At 33.4% G+C, this 18,152-nt stretch overlaps 1 protein-coding gene across 2 annotated transcripts in view; it reads left to right on the forward strand.

Annotated features, from left to right (window-relative positions):
• Window positions 1-3,950: 3,950 nt before the first annotated feature.
• The window catches only part of LOC132705337 (transcription factor AP-4), a 150,062-nt gene continuing 135,860 nt past the window's right edge, over window positions 3,951-18,152 (forward strand). Inside the window, exon 1 of one of the 2 annotated variants that reach the window (XM_060675868.1) lies at window positions 3,951-4,270. In XM_060675868.1, coding sequence (XP_060531851.1) covers window positions 4,188-4,270 — 83 coding nt within the window. In that variant the 5' untranslated portion in view covers window positions 3,951-4,187. Of the gene's footprint in view, window positions 4,271-4,530; window positions 4,764-18,152 lie in introns of those variants that run through there. The other variant, XM_060675869.1, reaches the window with a different exon arrangement.

Consider the following 18,152-nt stretch of genomic DNA (forward strand, 5'->3'; position numbering starts at 1 on the left):
GAAAATAAAATTTAAAAAAATGTGAACATTTTTTTTCTTGACTTTGTTCCTAATTTTGTCGCTTTTTAGTAAAAAATATTAACAATACAATTTCTTTATGCATTTCCTTAATTTCATCGCAAATAGGAGAGTGGTTGCGTTTTCTTTTTATTAGTAATCGAAGTTAATCAAGTTATACAAAAGTTGTAGTGTTCAAAATGTGTGTGTGCCAATTTTGAACTACTACCATCGACATTGAAATTTCGACAGATTTTAACTCAAAATTCCGATTTTCAATTCTTCCTTTTTTTACTTAGTGACAATGACGTGAAGTTCTCATTATAGTTTTTTTTGGATGAAATTACAAAAATGAAATTTCAATATTATTGGTGATGGTAGTTTAAAATTGGGCCACCTTGTACAAAAAACAAGTGCTTTTGGTCTTTCTATAATGTTGCTTGATAATTTTGGTAACTTTATTTCAACTACTCTGGCACTTAATTAACCATCAGCAGAGGAATCAAAGCTTCAATCAAGATTGTGGTCTGAACTTTCTAATTAAGTGGCATTTTTATGTATTTTATTTGTCTGTAAAGACTAAGAACTATTTCGACAGGTTTTAACTTAAAATTGAGAACATTACGATTTTCAATTCTAATTTTTTCTAAAAAAAAAACGAGTAACAATGACTTGAAGTACTCGTTATGAGTGTTATTTTTTTGTACAAAATTGTTAATATTTCTTAGTCCCTTTCTGATAAATTTGACGACTTTAACCTATATGAAAAAATGGACACATTATATTGAGAGTGTTTTCGCCCATTTCATGTAATTCGAACAGTATTACATCGACCCCATTAATGGAGCAATGTCATTCGAGGGCCTTGCAAGGCTCCACGTAGCCCTTAATTTTATTATAGACACATTTTGTACATATATAAGTATAGTATTATTAATATACAAGATAGTTGGGTAACGATTGAGAAATATTTATGAAACTACGGCAGTATTTAGTTAGGGTTTTCTCTTTTTCCGCGTGCGATTTTTTTGCCCGTTTGCCATTTATTTCGGTTTTTGTGAGTGCCTTGTTTGCAGTCGTTATCGCCAATTAGTTTTTGACAGACGACCAGGTATTGTTGGAAATGTCACAAATAAAATAATTAATTTTTTTATACTATAAGTCACCTATTTTTCTTTTACAGGGTTTCCCCACCTCAAAGGACGGAAAATATACCGTGCCGCCAGACAGGCCGGTACATTTGAACTACTCCGCACGCCTGGCGTATCTCATTATACGTGCATATATGTTGAGCATAATAAGGACATATTTGAGGCAGGTGAAGTATTTCAAATGTACCGACGGAATATTCGAAGGACTAATACTATAGTGTGCTGCGACATAACAATTGTTTGTGACATCGCAATGTTGTGATATGTGACAGTCAGATACCAACTTTTTTTTTATTTTAGATCCTTGATAAACTCTCGGAAATGCAAAAAAACTAACCGATGCTTTTACCAGATTAAAATAATCGTCTGAAGTGTAGAGACTTCCAACTCAAGTTGAAATTTTAATCGACATAATTTAAAACGGTATCAAGACAGTGGCGTTTATACTTTAAAAAATTGAAATTGCATATTATAAAAAATTGCAAACTTGGGGGCTAATGTGTTCAAGTACATTAGTTACGTGTTTTTTTTTTACTATTTTAAGCATCTCAAAATTGACATTGTAAGGTAATTCGGACTTACATTTTCATAATAATAATAATTATTTCTTAATGCCATAGCTCTTTGATAAGGACTTTTTTCATATTAATTCAATAATATCAAATAATAGAACTCTGAAAGGAAAAAAGTATGGAGTCAATGCATTTGAACTACTCCATACACCTGGCATATATATCTCATTCTACGTCCATACATGTTAAGTATAATGAGTGGCAAATGGAGTAGTTCAAATGTACCGACCTGTCTGGCCAGAGCCAGCCCAACTGTTAAAGGACAGCCATTTTTCGCTCATATCTAGCCTTTTTAAATTATGGTGGAGTTTTATACGAAGCAGTGTTTATAAGGGACTAGTAAAAAATCCGTTTGCTTTTAATCAAAAGTTCAAGTTATTCTTAATAGATTGCCAAGACCTCATTACATCAAATATATATTCTAATCCAATATCCAGATTGCAAACTTTTTTTTATTTGAATTTCAAAATAAAACGTAAATTACAAAAAAATATATTAAATTTTAGAGATTTGCGAAAATTCAAATCTAATTTTATATGATACATCAACTATTAGGGAGCGATAACAATAAAAGGAATTTTTTGATTTAGTTATAAATATGTGCTTCTTTCTAAGTGGATGTTATATAACAGCTTTTAACAGACCAAAAGAATCTAAGTTATGGAGAATTTCATTGCAAAATGCAATGAATTAATTTTAAAAAAACTGGGAAATATAGTTTTAAAAAATTAATAAAATATATACATTACATCTACTTTGTCATTAAACAATTGTATTTTTTTTTAATAAAAATAACTATGTCGCAAGGCGTTTAAAAAAAATCAAATCACTACTACGACTTTTTATTTTTTCTAGAGGTCCATAAACAGCACTTAATGTTTTTTTTTGAAATGGGTGTTTTTATCTCCAAAACTATCCAAATTTTTCTTTTTTTTTATCGGATTTGGCAGTGGGCTATTATTTTAATCAAATTAAATTAGTTACATTTTTTAAAGCGTTGATTTCTTATTTATATTTTTTTTTTGTTTTCATCATGTACAAGAAGTTTATTTGTTAATTTAATTATTTTATAAACAACCAAACTAAATTAGTTACATTTTTTTGTACTTTGATTTCTTTTCTGTGAAAAAAACTTGGTTCTTATCATATACAAGGAAAAAGGAAAAAGAAAATTTTTATTCAATTATTTGTGTGACTTATTTTTATCGAATTTAACACAAGCTTGTATAATTAAATTAGTTACATTTTTTAAAAGCTTTGATTTCTTGTCTATTTTTTTTTTGTTTTCATCATTTACAAGGAACTGATTTCGAAAACAGGTTTTTTTTTTAATTATCTGTCATTTGACCAATTTTTATCGAACTTGCTGCATAGTATAATTACATTAGTTAAATTTTTTCAAAGGTTTGATTTATTTTTTTCATCATTTGCAAAGAATTAATTAAAAAAAAAGTTTTTTTTTTTTAAATTATGTCTCTATTTGACCTATTTTTGTCGAACCTGGCACAGTGTGGTATAGTACTCTTTCGTTTGTTTTTATCACTGCCAAAAATGAAAAACGTTTCCTTCAAGCTTTTTAAATTATAGGTAGGTATTTTATTTAAAAAATATTTAGTTTTTTCATTAAGTCGTGCCCACATTTTTTTTTCTCATACGAAATAATTCGGGACGTCCCGTACACCCAACCGGGTCATGTTGGGCAAGCTTTCTAAAAATGGTGCATGCGCTGGACTCAGGCTCAATTTACACCGAATGCGCCGAGCAACGCTCTCACATACCGATTCCTTTATTCAAAGCATTTATACCCGAGAACTTATTTTTGCTCTCCCATTGAGAAAACGGCGAATCTGGCCCAAAGACCTGCCGAATCGCACAATAAAATCCGAAAAAACAAACGCTCCCCGTGCGATCGCACCAATTAAAGACGTACGTAATGCACAACTCTTTACGATACTTTGCGGCCGTCGTACGCAAAGCGGTCCCGTGAATAGATTTGTAGTTACTTTTTGGTGGGAGAACGCTGGCGGACATTCATATCTGGAATGCTGCGGTGTCCGCCGGGAGGGGGCGAGCGGGGCGTATGCCGCCACAGCTGGTAGACGATGCGCTGTTGCGGCAACAATTCCTCCGCGTCGAAAATAGTACCCCTGTGTTATCGTATTTTCGCGCCCGATCTTAGCGCTTTTTTCAACAAATTAACACGGAATTTGCGTGGATCGCGCCGGGCGACGCTCCCGCGTCGCTTAAACCACGTCCGGCGCCGTCCGTTGGCCGGAGGTTAAACGCTATTGCGTATGAATCGAACGTCGGCGTCGACCGGGTCTCAGCTGTTTCCCGCGCTAGCAGAAAACCGCTGTGAGGCTTACGTAGCGTTTGGTTATCCCGCGCTCCGGTGTTATTTTTGTGGTTTGAGAATATTTTTTCGGTTTTTGACGGACGATCGGCGAACTTTACCGTAACAGACGCCATGTCCGTTTACGTGAGTGACGATAGAGTGCTGTTCGAGGAGAGTGGTGACGAGAAAAAGGAGATTTTGGGAAACATCGCGAGGTAAGGCTCACCGATTTTGGATTTTACCCGCGTTTCTGTCGTACACATGATTTTGACATCCGCGTTGTGTTCGAACGTCATCGCGGTTTAAAGTTACATCGTACCGTGTACCGGTTCCGCCTGGTGCGGCCGGTTGTTTTTTAAAGAAAGGCGCCATGTTTGGCTTTTTCGGGACGTCTTATGCTAGTTTTACGCCGAGAGTATCTTCGTGGACAAATTCGACGTGTGTTATTACACCACTTTGATGTTGGATGTTTCTCGAAGTTTTCCGTGAATTTATTTACGAAATAGAACTTGTTTTAATGTTCCTCGATTTTTGTATCAATTCAGTGATGCCAACCGCGAAAAATAAATCAAAAAGAATGGTTATGTTATTATAAACTGATAAACGCGTACCCCTTCCGATTGGTTTTCCCTTTGTGAATTTTAAATAATGTGAATTGTGTCAAAGATAAGATGAGTTTATGTAGCTTAGTAAACAGTGCCGATTTTGGTAAGAATTTTTCTATAATTTAAGATCTCCTTAGACTTAAATAAGCTAAAATTTTACTGTTTTTAGAGTTTTAATTTTACAACAAATCAAACAAGCTTCTTGATATCAATGTATGAGCGACATCATGTGTTATATGAAGCAAGCGATCCCAATTACAAAAATCAAATGAAACGGCAAGTTTATTTAACAAATATGAACAAAAAATCCTAGTAAGTGGCACTAGTACAGTAAGAGCAAATGAGTCCAATCTACTGATAGCCGAGAATCTGACTTCAATATAGGTCACCTTTGGGTTCTCCTACCACACATCTTTGACAAATGCTAAGCTCGAAAAAAAGACAAAAAGCAGAATTAAATAGAAACTTCAAAGGCGATTACCATTATGGAAAAAGCAACTAGTGTTGTTGAAAGTGTTAGTCGACCGGAACATCCTGCTGGCAGGCTAGATACTATGGATGCTTTAGTTAAACAATATTGCGGTTTGAAATGTGTTTAACTGTGGGTGCAGAGTTAAGGGAAATAACAAAATGTAAATTACTTTAATATTATTTACCAAGCTTAGTACGAGGCATTGGAGATGAATATCTGCATAATTTTATGCAAAAAAAACATCAACTTTTGATTTTGAAATAGAACTTATTCAAAAAAATTCAATTTTTGGCTTTGTAAAAGATGTTTTTTGTTGTTTGTTGATATATATATATATATATATATATATATATATATATATATATATATATATATATATATATATATATATATTCTCACGTATTGATTCACGGATGGAAAAATGTGATGACACTATATTCCGGGATATCATCCGTTCGCTCGTTGAACTCCGACTGGAATCCTGCAAATTCTGCATCCGACTGGAATCCTGCAGACGTTTCGCCAAAATCTCACTTGGCATCTTCAATGCTCGCGCTCGTGTTCGAAGTGTTTTCGGAGCGCGAGCATTGAAGATGCCAAGTGATATTTTGGCGAAACGTCTGCAAGATTCCAGTCGGATGCAGAATTTGCAGGATTCCAGTCGGATGCAGGATTCCAGTCGGAGTTCAACGAGCGAACGGATGATATCCCGGAATATAGTGTCATCATATATATATATACATATATATATATATATATATATATATATATATATATATATATATATATATATATATATATATATATATATATATATATATATATATATATATATATCCCTCTACCAACTTTTGGTACAACTTATGGAAATAGTTGTCTCCAATATTTGAAAGCTGTGCTTTGTTTGTCTTCTGCAATTATCGCATCTTTAAAATTTGTGTTCATTTCTTTATCTGTACCATCACTTGAGTTGATATACTATCAATGTTTTCTTTTGACATCCTCGAAATTTGTTCAAACCGTTCAGGGTCCTTTTTTAACCTCTTTTAAACCTCTTTTATTTTTATCTTAGCCAAGGCCCAGACCAGAGAGCTTAAACATTTCAATTATATAACCAAACACCAATCCAAATCAAAATTGTCAAAAATAACCTCAAAATGCTATATGTTGGCAGAATTGTTAAATGACATTTTGAGACGTCATTTAAATTAACGAAGCTCCTTTCCAGTGCAAGTCGGCAACTTCATAAACAAATTCATCAATTACTTCATGAATTTATTTATTTAGAAGTGCAAACGCGACGTATTACTTTCTATTTACGATCATTTCGGGGTTTTGGCAACCGATCAGTTCGCACTTTCACGTGTGTCGGGATTCGGTCGATTTTCGAGAAGTGAATCACCGGAAAGCGATGAATGCGATAAGGCAGTTAAACGCAAGGACAAACGATAACTTATGGGTGATAAGTCGTTTTCGGAAATCGGGCCTGAATTTTTGACTTTTATTTGCCCGTTATCTTTCGCTGATAAAACTACGACGTCGGTTTTGGTTAGTTCGGTTTGGGTGGTTGTTTTAAAACTAACCTAAAAAATGCCACCCGCTTGGTCGTCCTAAGTGTTTTTCTCGTAAAAAGCGATTATGTTAATGCCTTTATCGCTGTGTATAAAAGCACACTATTGTTTCAATCAGTTCTAATTTGACTTAGTGAATACGGCGAGCATGGCGAGTAAGCGAAAAATTTTATCTCTAGATGATAAAGTTGCTTTAATTCGGGAGATAGAATGCGGAGAAAAGAAAAATGATGTGGTACGTCTATACGGACTTACACCGTGGACTGTATCCGCGATTTGGAAGTGGAAAGAAAAAATCATTCAGGCTGAAGCGGCAGGCAGTTTAGTAAAAAACTAAGAAAGCCAAAATTTGAAGGTTTGGATCGGGCAATGTTGCAGTGGTTCCAACAGCAACGTCTTAAAAATGTACCACTCTCTGGACCTATCGTAAAACTAAAAGCAGAAAAGTTTGCTGAACAGATTGGCATTATCGGTTTCAAGGCTTCGGAAGGATGATTGGGAAAGTTCAAACAGAGACATGGTGTAAATTATTAACAGATAAGTGGCGAAGCCCGTGATGTCGACAGAAACTTCACTAACTGGAGAAGACTTGACCAAAACTAGCAGACAAGTAGCCTGCTGACGACATTTTTAATGCTGACGAAACTGGTATTTTTTACAAAATGACGCCAGATAAAATTCTTAAATTTCGAAGCGAAAAGTGTGTGGCTGGAAAACTTTCTAAAGAACGTATAACAGTGTTAGTAGCTGCCAATATGAGTGGAGGAGAAAAAATAAAGCTAGTCGTCATTGGAAAATCAACTAACTCAGGATGTTTTAAGAACATCAAGTATTTGCCGGTCACTTACAAGGCAAACAAGTCTGCATGGATGACATCGCAAATTTTTGAAGACGAGATACGGAAATGGGATGCAGAATTAAAGAGCCACCAAGCGAGTGGATAAAATAGTTTCAAACAACAATTACCTTTACAAGTGAGGAGTTGCAAGATTTTATGGTGGTAGATCAGGAAGAAATGGTGAAAATACAAGCCAAAGTACGAGGTGCGTTTTGGCATACTAAAAAAATTCAAAAGAAAATGACCGATTATTTGAAACATTAAATGTAGTTTTAAATATTTATGTAAAATGTTCCTAAATAGATGTTAAAATATGTATATAAAATAATTAAATATTACAGAACACATATGTGCATTGTTATTTTTCAAGTGCCTACAACTCTTTATAACGAAAAAAAAAAGAAGTCTATTCAATTTCGCTATATGGAGATTGTTTTTGCGTTTGCGTTTTTCCTCTGCAAAATATCAAGAGCAAGTTATATTGGTTTTAACATTTCTTTTTAAATACCTTCAAAATCGAGTACATTCTTTCCTAAGATAAATTATACCATATGACTACGAAATACTTTTTTTATGTAAGACATAAAGGACATAACGTTTCGAATTAAATTCGAAAAAATCATTTTTTTTTTAATTAATAAATAAATAAAAATCAAAGTTTGCCCAACACTGTTCACGCTATATAGTGTTCTAACTTCACTAGGTCACTTTCTTTTTTTTTTTCACATCTGCCCTTCCGTTTATATGTGGGGAACAGCTGCCCGTGCGGAAAGATTGTTTGGAAGGAGTAAGGCAAGGGACTTACCTAGAAAGGGACAGATTTTTATACCTGGATTCTTTCGCCATGTGACAGTGTTACAAATAATTTGGCGATCGTACTTCTACCTGAAGTGTTTACTAGCGATTCCCGTGTGAAATAAAGTCGATTTTTTCGTAACTTTTTCGCCATAACCTCGTAAATACTAACGTATGTATCGCCATTGAGTTTGTCAAGAGCTTAAATGCGTGGGAACTGTCTTCCTTTCGCGTGGGAATTTTCGGATTTCTATGTTTCCCTCGAGAATATGGATAATACCAGTAATGCTCGTATAATGTTAAACTAATACATATTAAAAATTCCTTAAAGCCTGAGTTGACCTAGACAACTTCTGGTAATTACGGTTAGGTTTTTATTTTTTTAAGTCACTGAGTCTTCACATCATAATTAAAGTGTTATTTTTTGAATAATTCTATTTATTTAGCCTAAAGCCACACCTTTCGAAAATCTTATAAGTACCAATAACAAATTTTTTAATCTATAGAAAAATAGTTACTAATCATTTTTTTTTTTTTATTCAATGCTTTTGAATTAATAATTCTAATTATTATATATAACATAAATAGGGGATAGTGGAGCAGTTAAAGTAAAAAATAATTCGACTTGATAGTTAAAAGCCACAAAAAATAATAAGAAACTTAAGTGGGCCACCCTCCCCTACCTAGGCAATACTTGAGACCAAAAAATAAAAAAAAACGCCTCTATAAAATTTGTAATTTATTTACTTCGAAGTACCTAGTTAAATGTGTATTTTCATCGGCTGTACTCAAACGAATTGAAAAATAATATTAATAAATGAAATAAATAAATAAAATATAAATGAAGTAAACATTCAAATCAGTGATATACGGCTGGAGAAAGTTACTAAATTTAAATATCTAGGAATGACGATGGACGATAAACTGACGAACAACAGAAAAAAATTTCCAATAAAATTCTACCTATGTTCTCATTTTTGTTTACGTGTATTAATTATTTAATTCTTTTTACCACACTTTAGATATTTAATACCCGTGTGGGGAATTTTAAAGATATCTTATAATTATAATAAGCTAACCAATAGTGATAACTTATACAGGGAAAACTCAAAGAAATACTTCAAACTGAGCAACATACAACATAAATATTTAATAATTACTAATCAGGTTCATAATAATGAAATTAGAATAATAAATGATGTATACAGATTTATACCATAACCGATATAGGCTTGTACAGTGTTGGGCAAACTTTGATTTTTATTTTAAAAAAAGTTCAAAATAGAAATTAATTTTCCACCCGTCCATAGACGTATAGTATTCATAAAAACGTTTTTAAAAGAATTAAGGTATTTATTATTTAAAAAATGACATGTCTTTTTTGCCGTTTCTTGTCAAAATTTGAATTGGACACTAAGTTTCATTTTTACAATACCCGAAAAAAGTATTTCGTATTCATATCGTATAATTTTTTTATCTTAGGAAAGAATGTACACGATTTTCAACGCATTTGAAAACAAAGTTAAAACATATTTACATTTACAATATATCTTCGAGAATGTTGTGGAATTACCTTTATCAAAAATACAAAAAATCAAACCATCAAAAGCAAAAATATGAGTTAACACCCTCTTGATTAAAAAAACATTTAATTCACTACCTGTAAGTTTGAAAAGTGAAAAAATTTGAAATATTTTTATTAAATTGTTGAAAGAATATGTTATGACTGTGTAGATGTTAACTCTGTTTATAGAATCAGTAAGAAATTGTAAATTATCTATGTGAAGAAATAAGTTTAAATAAAAAAAATTAGATAATCGAGAAAAATGGGATAAGTCGTAATCACTGGCACTGGAATTGTGAATCAAAATGTAATTGTTGATCATTTATACCATTGTGGTTTATTATATAAACATAATATATTTCCTCTCCTACAATGCTATGATTCCTATAAAAAGTCAAGATGGTATATTTCGAGACACACCATACCTACCAAGTCAACACCGTGTACAAATTCCTGGTTGTGTCGGTGGCAAAACCTTCCGTTTTTCGGCAAAACAAATGCGAAGACGGCAGTTATTTTGCAACGGAACGCTTTGCCCTTTCTATACGATCTCGATAAGGTAGGTTTTACGATTGTTGTGTTATGTCGTCATTTTTTTTTCATTCAACGTGGTCCATGCACTGCGCAGTCCATTTACAGGTCTATAAATAACCTCGCTAGATAATTATTGTTGTTCGTTATTGCGACTTAATATATACGTGTAACATGGCGTCGCATTGCAAGCTGTCATCGGTTTTTGGATACCAATCGATCGTTTTCTCAGTCGTTTTTATTGTTTACAATAAAAAAAAAATAACCCCCCAAAATGTATTACAATTTTTTGAAATACACCAACACAAACAATCAGTTAGATCATTTAGAGAAAAATACACACAAATAGTCACTCAATGATGGGATCTCTTTACACAAAAACATACGTTCAATGTCCTTCAAGGAATTGGCTGTTGAAGTAACGTTAAAATTCGGTAAACAGTAACAAAGAAATACAATTAACAGTAAATAGTAACAATACAATACGATAAACTCTGGCAGTAAAATACTAACTAACAAAAACTAAACAAAAATTGTGGTATATTAGGTATACTACTTTAATTATTTTTTTTTGAAATACAGTAAACAGTAAGAGTAAAAAATGCATTAAAAAATACCAAGTACTATTTCAACTTTTTTAATTTTTTGGAAAATAGTTAATAATTTTAGATATTTGAAAGCAGTTTTGTACAATAAAACTCGTAATGTGAATGTTTCGTCGTACAGTGTCAAGTTTATAGCGTGTTGTCTGGGTAAGGGGTTGTAAGTAACTAGGTAGGAGTATCCAGGCACAAGAATGTGTTCAGCATGAAGTAAAAACACAGGCAAATGCCAATGAGAAAAGCTGGTGCAATTTAAATATGTCAGACTACTTCCGTCTAATAAATCGTCCACATAGTTTTTTTTTATTAATTATTTGAACTAATTTTCAAGTGGAAAATTTTTTTTCTTAAACAACTGATATTTGAAATGTTTTTAATTTTTATACCTTAATATAAAACAAATTAATTGCAAATATTCTTTGAAGGAAACAAAAAATTATATAGTTAGTTTTTTCTTTAAAAATACAGTAAGCAGTACAATTGAACAGTAAATAGTTACAATTAAATACAGGAAACTGTTACGGTAAAATACCTCACAAAAAATAACCAAAAATTTTCATGTATTAGTTATACTGTCTCTGTTAAAAAAAAACAGTGAACAGTCATATATAGTAAACCGTTGCAGTAAAACTAACCAAAACAAAACTAGCTAAGAATTGTTATTTAGGTATACTATCTACTTTTTTTAAATGCGGTAAGCAGTCACAGTAATATACAGTAAGTAGTTACAGCAAAATACAATATAACGTCACAATAAAAAAAATAACTAGCAAAATCTCACTAAAATGTAAAGGATGTATTATTTTGTTTTTTTTTTTAAATATAGCAAACCAAAACAAACCAAAATTTATTATTTAGTAGGTATTCTATTTCAATTTTTGTTTGTTTGTTTTTTTCTTTAGAAAATACGGTAAACAGCAACAGTAAAAGACAGTAAGCAGTAACATTACAGTAAATAGTAACAACAAAATATAACTAACTAATCAATGCTAACTAAGAATTATTGTCGTATGTATACTATTGCAGTTGTTTTTTTTTTTCGAAAATACAGTGAAGAGTAAAAAATAAAAAGCAGTTAACAGTTACAGTAAAATGCAGTAAGCAGTAGTAGTAAAATACTAACTAACCAACCAAAACTAACCAAAAATTATTATTTAGTAGGTATTCTATTTCAGTTTTTTTTGTTTGTTTTTTTTTAGAAAATACATTTAACAACAACAGTAAAAGACAGTAAGCAGTAACATTACTATAAACAATAACAGTAAAATATAATTAACTAATCAAAGCTAACTAAGAATTATTATGTGGTATGTATACTATTGCAGCTGTTTTTTTTTTTTTGAAAATACAGTGGACAGTTACAGTAAAATGCAGTAACAGTAAATTAATGACTAACCATCCATAACTAACCAAAAATTATTATTTAGTAGGTATTCTATTTCAGTTTTTGTTTTTTTTTTTAGAAAATACAGTAAACAGCAACAGGAAAGGACCGTAAGCAGTAACATTACAGTAACAGTAATGTAGTATGTATACTATTGCAGTTGTTGTTTTTTTTTCTTTGGAAATACAGTGAACAGTAACAGTAAAATGCAGTAAAAGTGAAGTGGATAGTAAATATACAAAGATAGGTCCGTACCTCGTGTATATATCACGTTCCGAAAGTTTTTCTTCATCAAATTTGTAATTTGTTGAACGAAGTTTTTTTTTAAATGTTTTTTCGTTAGTACTTTCGAATGTATTTGATCGTGTCCAATTTCTTGTACTATATTCGTGGCGGGAAAACGTTCGAACATTCGACAGCGTAAACACCGACTGGTACGACCTACACTTGGAGATAACTGAATCACCGCATGAAAATGTCAATTAGATAAATGTTGCGCGTATATTTATATATATATAAAAATAAACTTATGCATAAAACGCGCCTATCACTCGAAGCGGCGGCCTTCGAAGGTTGCGCGACGTTGTACCGGGCGACCCAAGAACATTTTCGCACTAGTCTACTGTAAAATGTGTCGGAAAGTATTTTTAAAATAATTTTAGATAAGTTGTACACTGAACTGCTTAAATTTGGAACAATTTCATTTCAAAACCAGGTATTTTTGCGGTATACATACATATAAGTTCTGACTGGAACACAATTTTTTTATATCCGTTCCCCGATGCTGGGTTAAATTTCACTAGTAATTCATGCCAATTTCTTGCTTTTTATGAGCAAAAGAATAGAACATAAGAACTCAGGAAGAAGTTTTTAATTTGTTTAACGCAAAACATTGGGTAAAGCTGAAAGAAAATTACTTTGTTACTTTCGAAAATCGATGAAATCGAATTTTTCGAAAGTATCTACGCTCGTATAAAAATTTTATATCTCGGTAACGGTAGGCCCTATGTGTGTCTGTTTGTCCGTTCTCCGTTCTCGTCCGAAATTTGAAGCAATCGACTTCATATTTGGCACATCTATGCAGCTTTGCCCCGTAACGGAACCTATTGCAAATGGGGCGGCTGGGGGGTCGGGAAGTATTTAAAAAAAAATAAAAATTGGGTGTGCAAGGGTTTACGAAAAAGACCGTTTTTCAAAAATAGTTTACAAAACCGAAAAAATTCTTGAACCAGAAGACGCAGAGGAAACGACTCCATAAACTTTTATTCTTGACAATTTTTCAAAAATATACGGGGTACGCCGCAAATTAAAAAAACTGAAAAATGAGTCTCCCTATTATTGAAAATTGGCAATAATTTCAAATCTGTGTTTTAGATGTCAGTTTCTTTTACATGACGATATAGCCCACATAGACCTCTTAAACTTTAACATAATAAGTACTCCAAATTTGCAGCTACCGACTTCAGACTTGGGACAGAAGTAGAATTAGACTCTTTAAATTTTGAGCAATAAAAAAACGCGAAGTAATTTTTTTTTAATTATTGATTTTTTTGTGATTATTTTGGCATCCAGAAAAACAGCTTTTCATCCAAAGCCATTCATCCGATCGGGAAAATTTTACATCCGTAATACGTGGGAGACCCGACGCTATAAATTTTGTTTCACACCTTTTTTCGATTATATACAAAGTGTTTTAGTTATGCATGATAGACCAAAATGTAAAAGACCCTGAAAATTGTTCTTTCAGGGAGTAAATTATTAACCGTAAATCAAAATTCGTACAAAAAATAGCTAATCCGTTCAAACAGTGCTTTAGGCCGTATCAAGGGCTACAATTTTTGTATTTACGGTTTTCGTCTAACACATACGCTGTTCGAGATATTTGAAATAATCTAAATGAAAATCACTATTTCTCGCCCTTAATCTAGACGCGATGACATCATTTAATATTACCATATATTGCATATTTTCAGAAAACATGTAGTTTTTTGAAAAACATATACTCCATTGGAAAAATTCGGATACCAGGAAACTAAGGAGATCCAGGGCTATATCCTCTATTGCAAACATTGTTGGACTTATATACAGGGTACGTCGTTTGTGGGCAAAAAATTCTACTAGATTCTAGAAATTTCCGCTTTTGTGTGTGAATTGTTGGCGATACATGAAAAACTTTTAAATTTTAAATTTGGTATGAACAGTATCGTAAACTGTGTTGAGAGTTTTAGGTTTCGTCTATAATAGAGGGAACGCAAGATATTTGAAAAAATATAATTTTAAATTGCTGTACAAATTTTGATATTTACTGGTGTGCCGTAACTTTGAAGTTCGACGAGATGTGAAGGACACATTATACAGGGTGTATTCACAATCAAATTGGATTGATATTGCGTAAGTTCCATAGTGGTCCGCAGGAGCACGGTAGAAAAACATTGCGTCTGTCCGTTCTCCGTTCTCGTCTTTTGGTTTTCCCTGAATAACTTCCGAACCGTTGGAGCTACAAAATTAAAATTTGCCTCACATGTAACCCTCCACGAGGCATATAATCTTGTAAGAAATGGCCCTGATCTGAGGCCGGTATCCATCTTTTTTTCGCGATTTTCGACTGTTTTTTCGACATTGCTATGAAACACGATAAGTGCCCAAAATTTGAAGCACAAAAATGCAGCTTTACCCCGTTACGGAACTTATTGAAAATGGGGGCGCTCTGGGGTCGGAAAGTATTCTAAGAAAATAAAAATTCGCGTGTGCAAGGGTCTACTAAAAACAACATTTTTCAAAAACCGTTTAAGAGACCAAAAAAATTCTTGAACCAGAAGACCCAGTAGATACGGCTCCATAAACTTTTATTCTTGATAATTTTTCAAAAATGTACGGGGTGCGCCACAAATTCAAAAAACTGAAAAATTACGTCAGAAAACGCCACCTGGTGCCAGGGTAACTGCAAGTTTATTAAAACGCATTAAGCCAAAAAGCATCTGACAAAAAAGATTTTTTCTCAGATTTAAAACAGTGTTCACTTCTAAGTATCATTAAAAAGAGAGTATTTTGCATAAAACGGGTTTTAAAATCGAAGATGCCAGTTACGCCTTCTGGCGATCGTTTCATAACTTCGAAAAAAAAATTTTTAGGAACATCAGTTTTCCCGTTGCCTCGTTATACTTACTGGGACACCCTGTATTTAGGTAAACTATTGAGAAGCCAGCCCAGTGAGTCAATCCGGATTGCAGTTCTCATTGCATGAGACAAACGAATGGTCTGGGGTTTCGGCGTCGGCGTCATTTTGCATGTCGCCGCCGTCTCGTTTCGAGCTGCACCGACCTTGATCTAATTCGGGGCGTCGCGACGCCCCGACGCCCATAAAAGGAAGTCTGCCCTTTTGTCGGGTTTCCACAACATTCAGACGAGCGTATTTTACGGGTTTTATCAAAACGGCAATTCAGTCTTTTGAGTTTATCATTTTCTTCTATTTTTTTCCCTCAGGCTATTGTAATGCTATTTACAGAAATTCTGGGTTCCACCTGCAGGAGTAATTTAGCAGTTTTATAAATAGTACTTTCTCGTCCTTTTTCCATTATAGTGACACCCTGTTTTTTTGGTTCAGCAGTTTCATGCAGTTCCTATTCCTGAAACTCTCAACATCATTTCAGATATCTTGTAGCAAACCTTCTTCTCATCTTAATTGAAAAATGTTTGTCTGGGACTTATTTTTCTTATAACAGCCAAATTTGTGGACAAATGTCTATGGATTCTCAATTATCACCAAACATCGCGAATATAAGAAAGCTATTGATAGCTTCCATCTAAAACTAAAATTATGGAAACGCTACGTCGATGATACTTTTGTTATTTGACCTCATGGTCAAGAAAGCCTAGTAGATTTTCTTAAACATTTAAACTCTATACACCCTAACATACGTTTTACCATTGAGTTGGAAACTAATAATAACCTCCCATTCTTAGATATTTTTATCAATGGGAAATCGGACCTAACATTGGGTCATTGTGTTTACAGAAAACCTAGGCACACAGACCGATACCTTAATGCAACTCTCTTGTTTACAGAGCCGTAAAACTATCTCAGCCCGAGTCACTGAATCCAAAACTGGAACACCTTACCTCTGGTCTTCTCTCTAATGATATTAAACGTGCCATCACCAAGTACATTTCACCACAACCTTCCAATAGCAATAAGCTCGAAAGCAATCCATCCTACACTTGCCAAAAGTTCTAAAGAAATATAACGTCAAAACAAGATTTACCAATTGTCCAAAATTTCTCAACCTCTTCGATACGTCAAAGACCAAATTCCATTTGAGATGCCAGGAGTTTACAGCATTCCATGCACATGCGGCAAGAATACATTGGAAGGACAAATAACATGAAAGGGTCTTAAGACTAAAACAAAGAACTCATCAGCAGTTTCGGAATACAATCATCAAACCGGAAATCAAATTTTATTCGATAAAACTAAAATTCTTGCATGTAATCAATTCTTCTATCAACGAAAAATTCGAGATTCTATAGAAATCTATAAACAACCTAACAATCTTAACCGCGACACAGGTCTCTACCTGTCACCAATTTGGGAATCAGTGATGTTTATGCCCCTCATTTAGCTCCGCCCTCCTCAAACAATATATAAGCAGGTACAGAATAAAATGCGAGCCAGTTTCAGTCCAGCTCTGAAGAGGTCAACAGAATGATTGGCGAAACGTCAGCAAGTTCAACTCAACAAAAACTGACGCAGGGGGAATCCAGAGGTTTTGTAAATAGTATCATGCAGTCTTATATTTATTAAGGGCTTTGATTGGTCCGCCCATATAGTTGAAGAACTGCCTCTTGGGCTGTTTCTGATCTGCTAGCTGTACGCTCCAGGTACTGTGGTTTATTCTGGTGAGTGTAATACGGATCAGTTGGTTCGATGCTCTTTTCCACGATACCCGATACCATGTTTCGGGCACCAGATAGACGGAGTTTCGTTTTTTTTTTTTTTTTTGATGATGGATTTGTATTTTGGTTTCACATGTCCCAGTATTGATAATTAAGTAACCAAGATGGTTAAAATTATTGATCACTTCACGTGTCTTGCCTACTTCAATATAAATACAGTATGCAACAAAAGCCTAGGCACATTTGATTGTAAAATGTTCTAAAGCGCAATTAAACCTAAGAAAATAAAATATTAGAAAAGTTCAACATTTTTCTAGAAACTATCAAATTGTAAACTGGTCAGCAAAATTGACGCAGCGCTGCTATAGTTTGTCAAAAAAACCTTTTTGTTTCATAATACCCGTCAATTATTTTCATGTCCTAATTAAGCACATGGTGAGTTAATGATTTAAAGTTGTTTTTTAAATTCTTTTTAGAATTCTTCAACTTTTTTCATATATATATATATATATATATATATATATATATATATATATATATATATATATATATATATATATATATTCTCACGTATTGATTCACGGATGGAAAAATATGATGACACTATATTCCGGGATATCATCCGTTCGCTCGTTGAACTCCGACTGGAATCCTGCATCCGACTGGAATCCTGCAAATCCTGCATCCGACTGGAATCCTGCAGACGTTTCGCCAAAATCTCACTTGGCATCTTCAATGCTCGCGCTCCGAAAACACTTCGAACAAGTGTTTTCGGAGCGCGAGCATTGAAGATGCCAAGTGAGATTTTGGCGAAACGTCTGCAGGATTCCAGTCGGATGCAG

This window comes from Cylas formicarius, unplaced genomic scaffold (genome assembly GCF_029955315.1).
Source record: "Cylas formicarius isolate icCylForm1 unplaced genomic scaffold, icCylForm1.1 PGA_scaffold_7__23_contigs__length_41026272, whole genome shotgun sequence".
Lineage (NCBI taxonomy): Eukaryota > Metazoa > Arthropoda > Insecta > Coleoptera > Brentidae > Cylas > Cylas formicarius.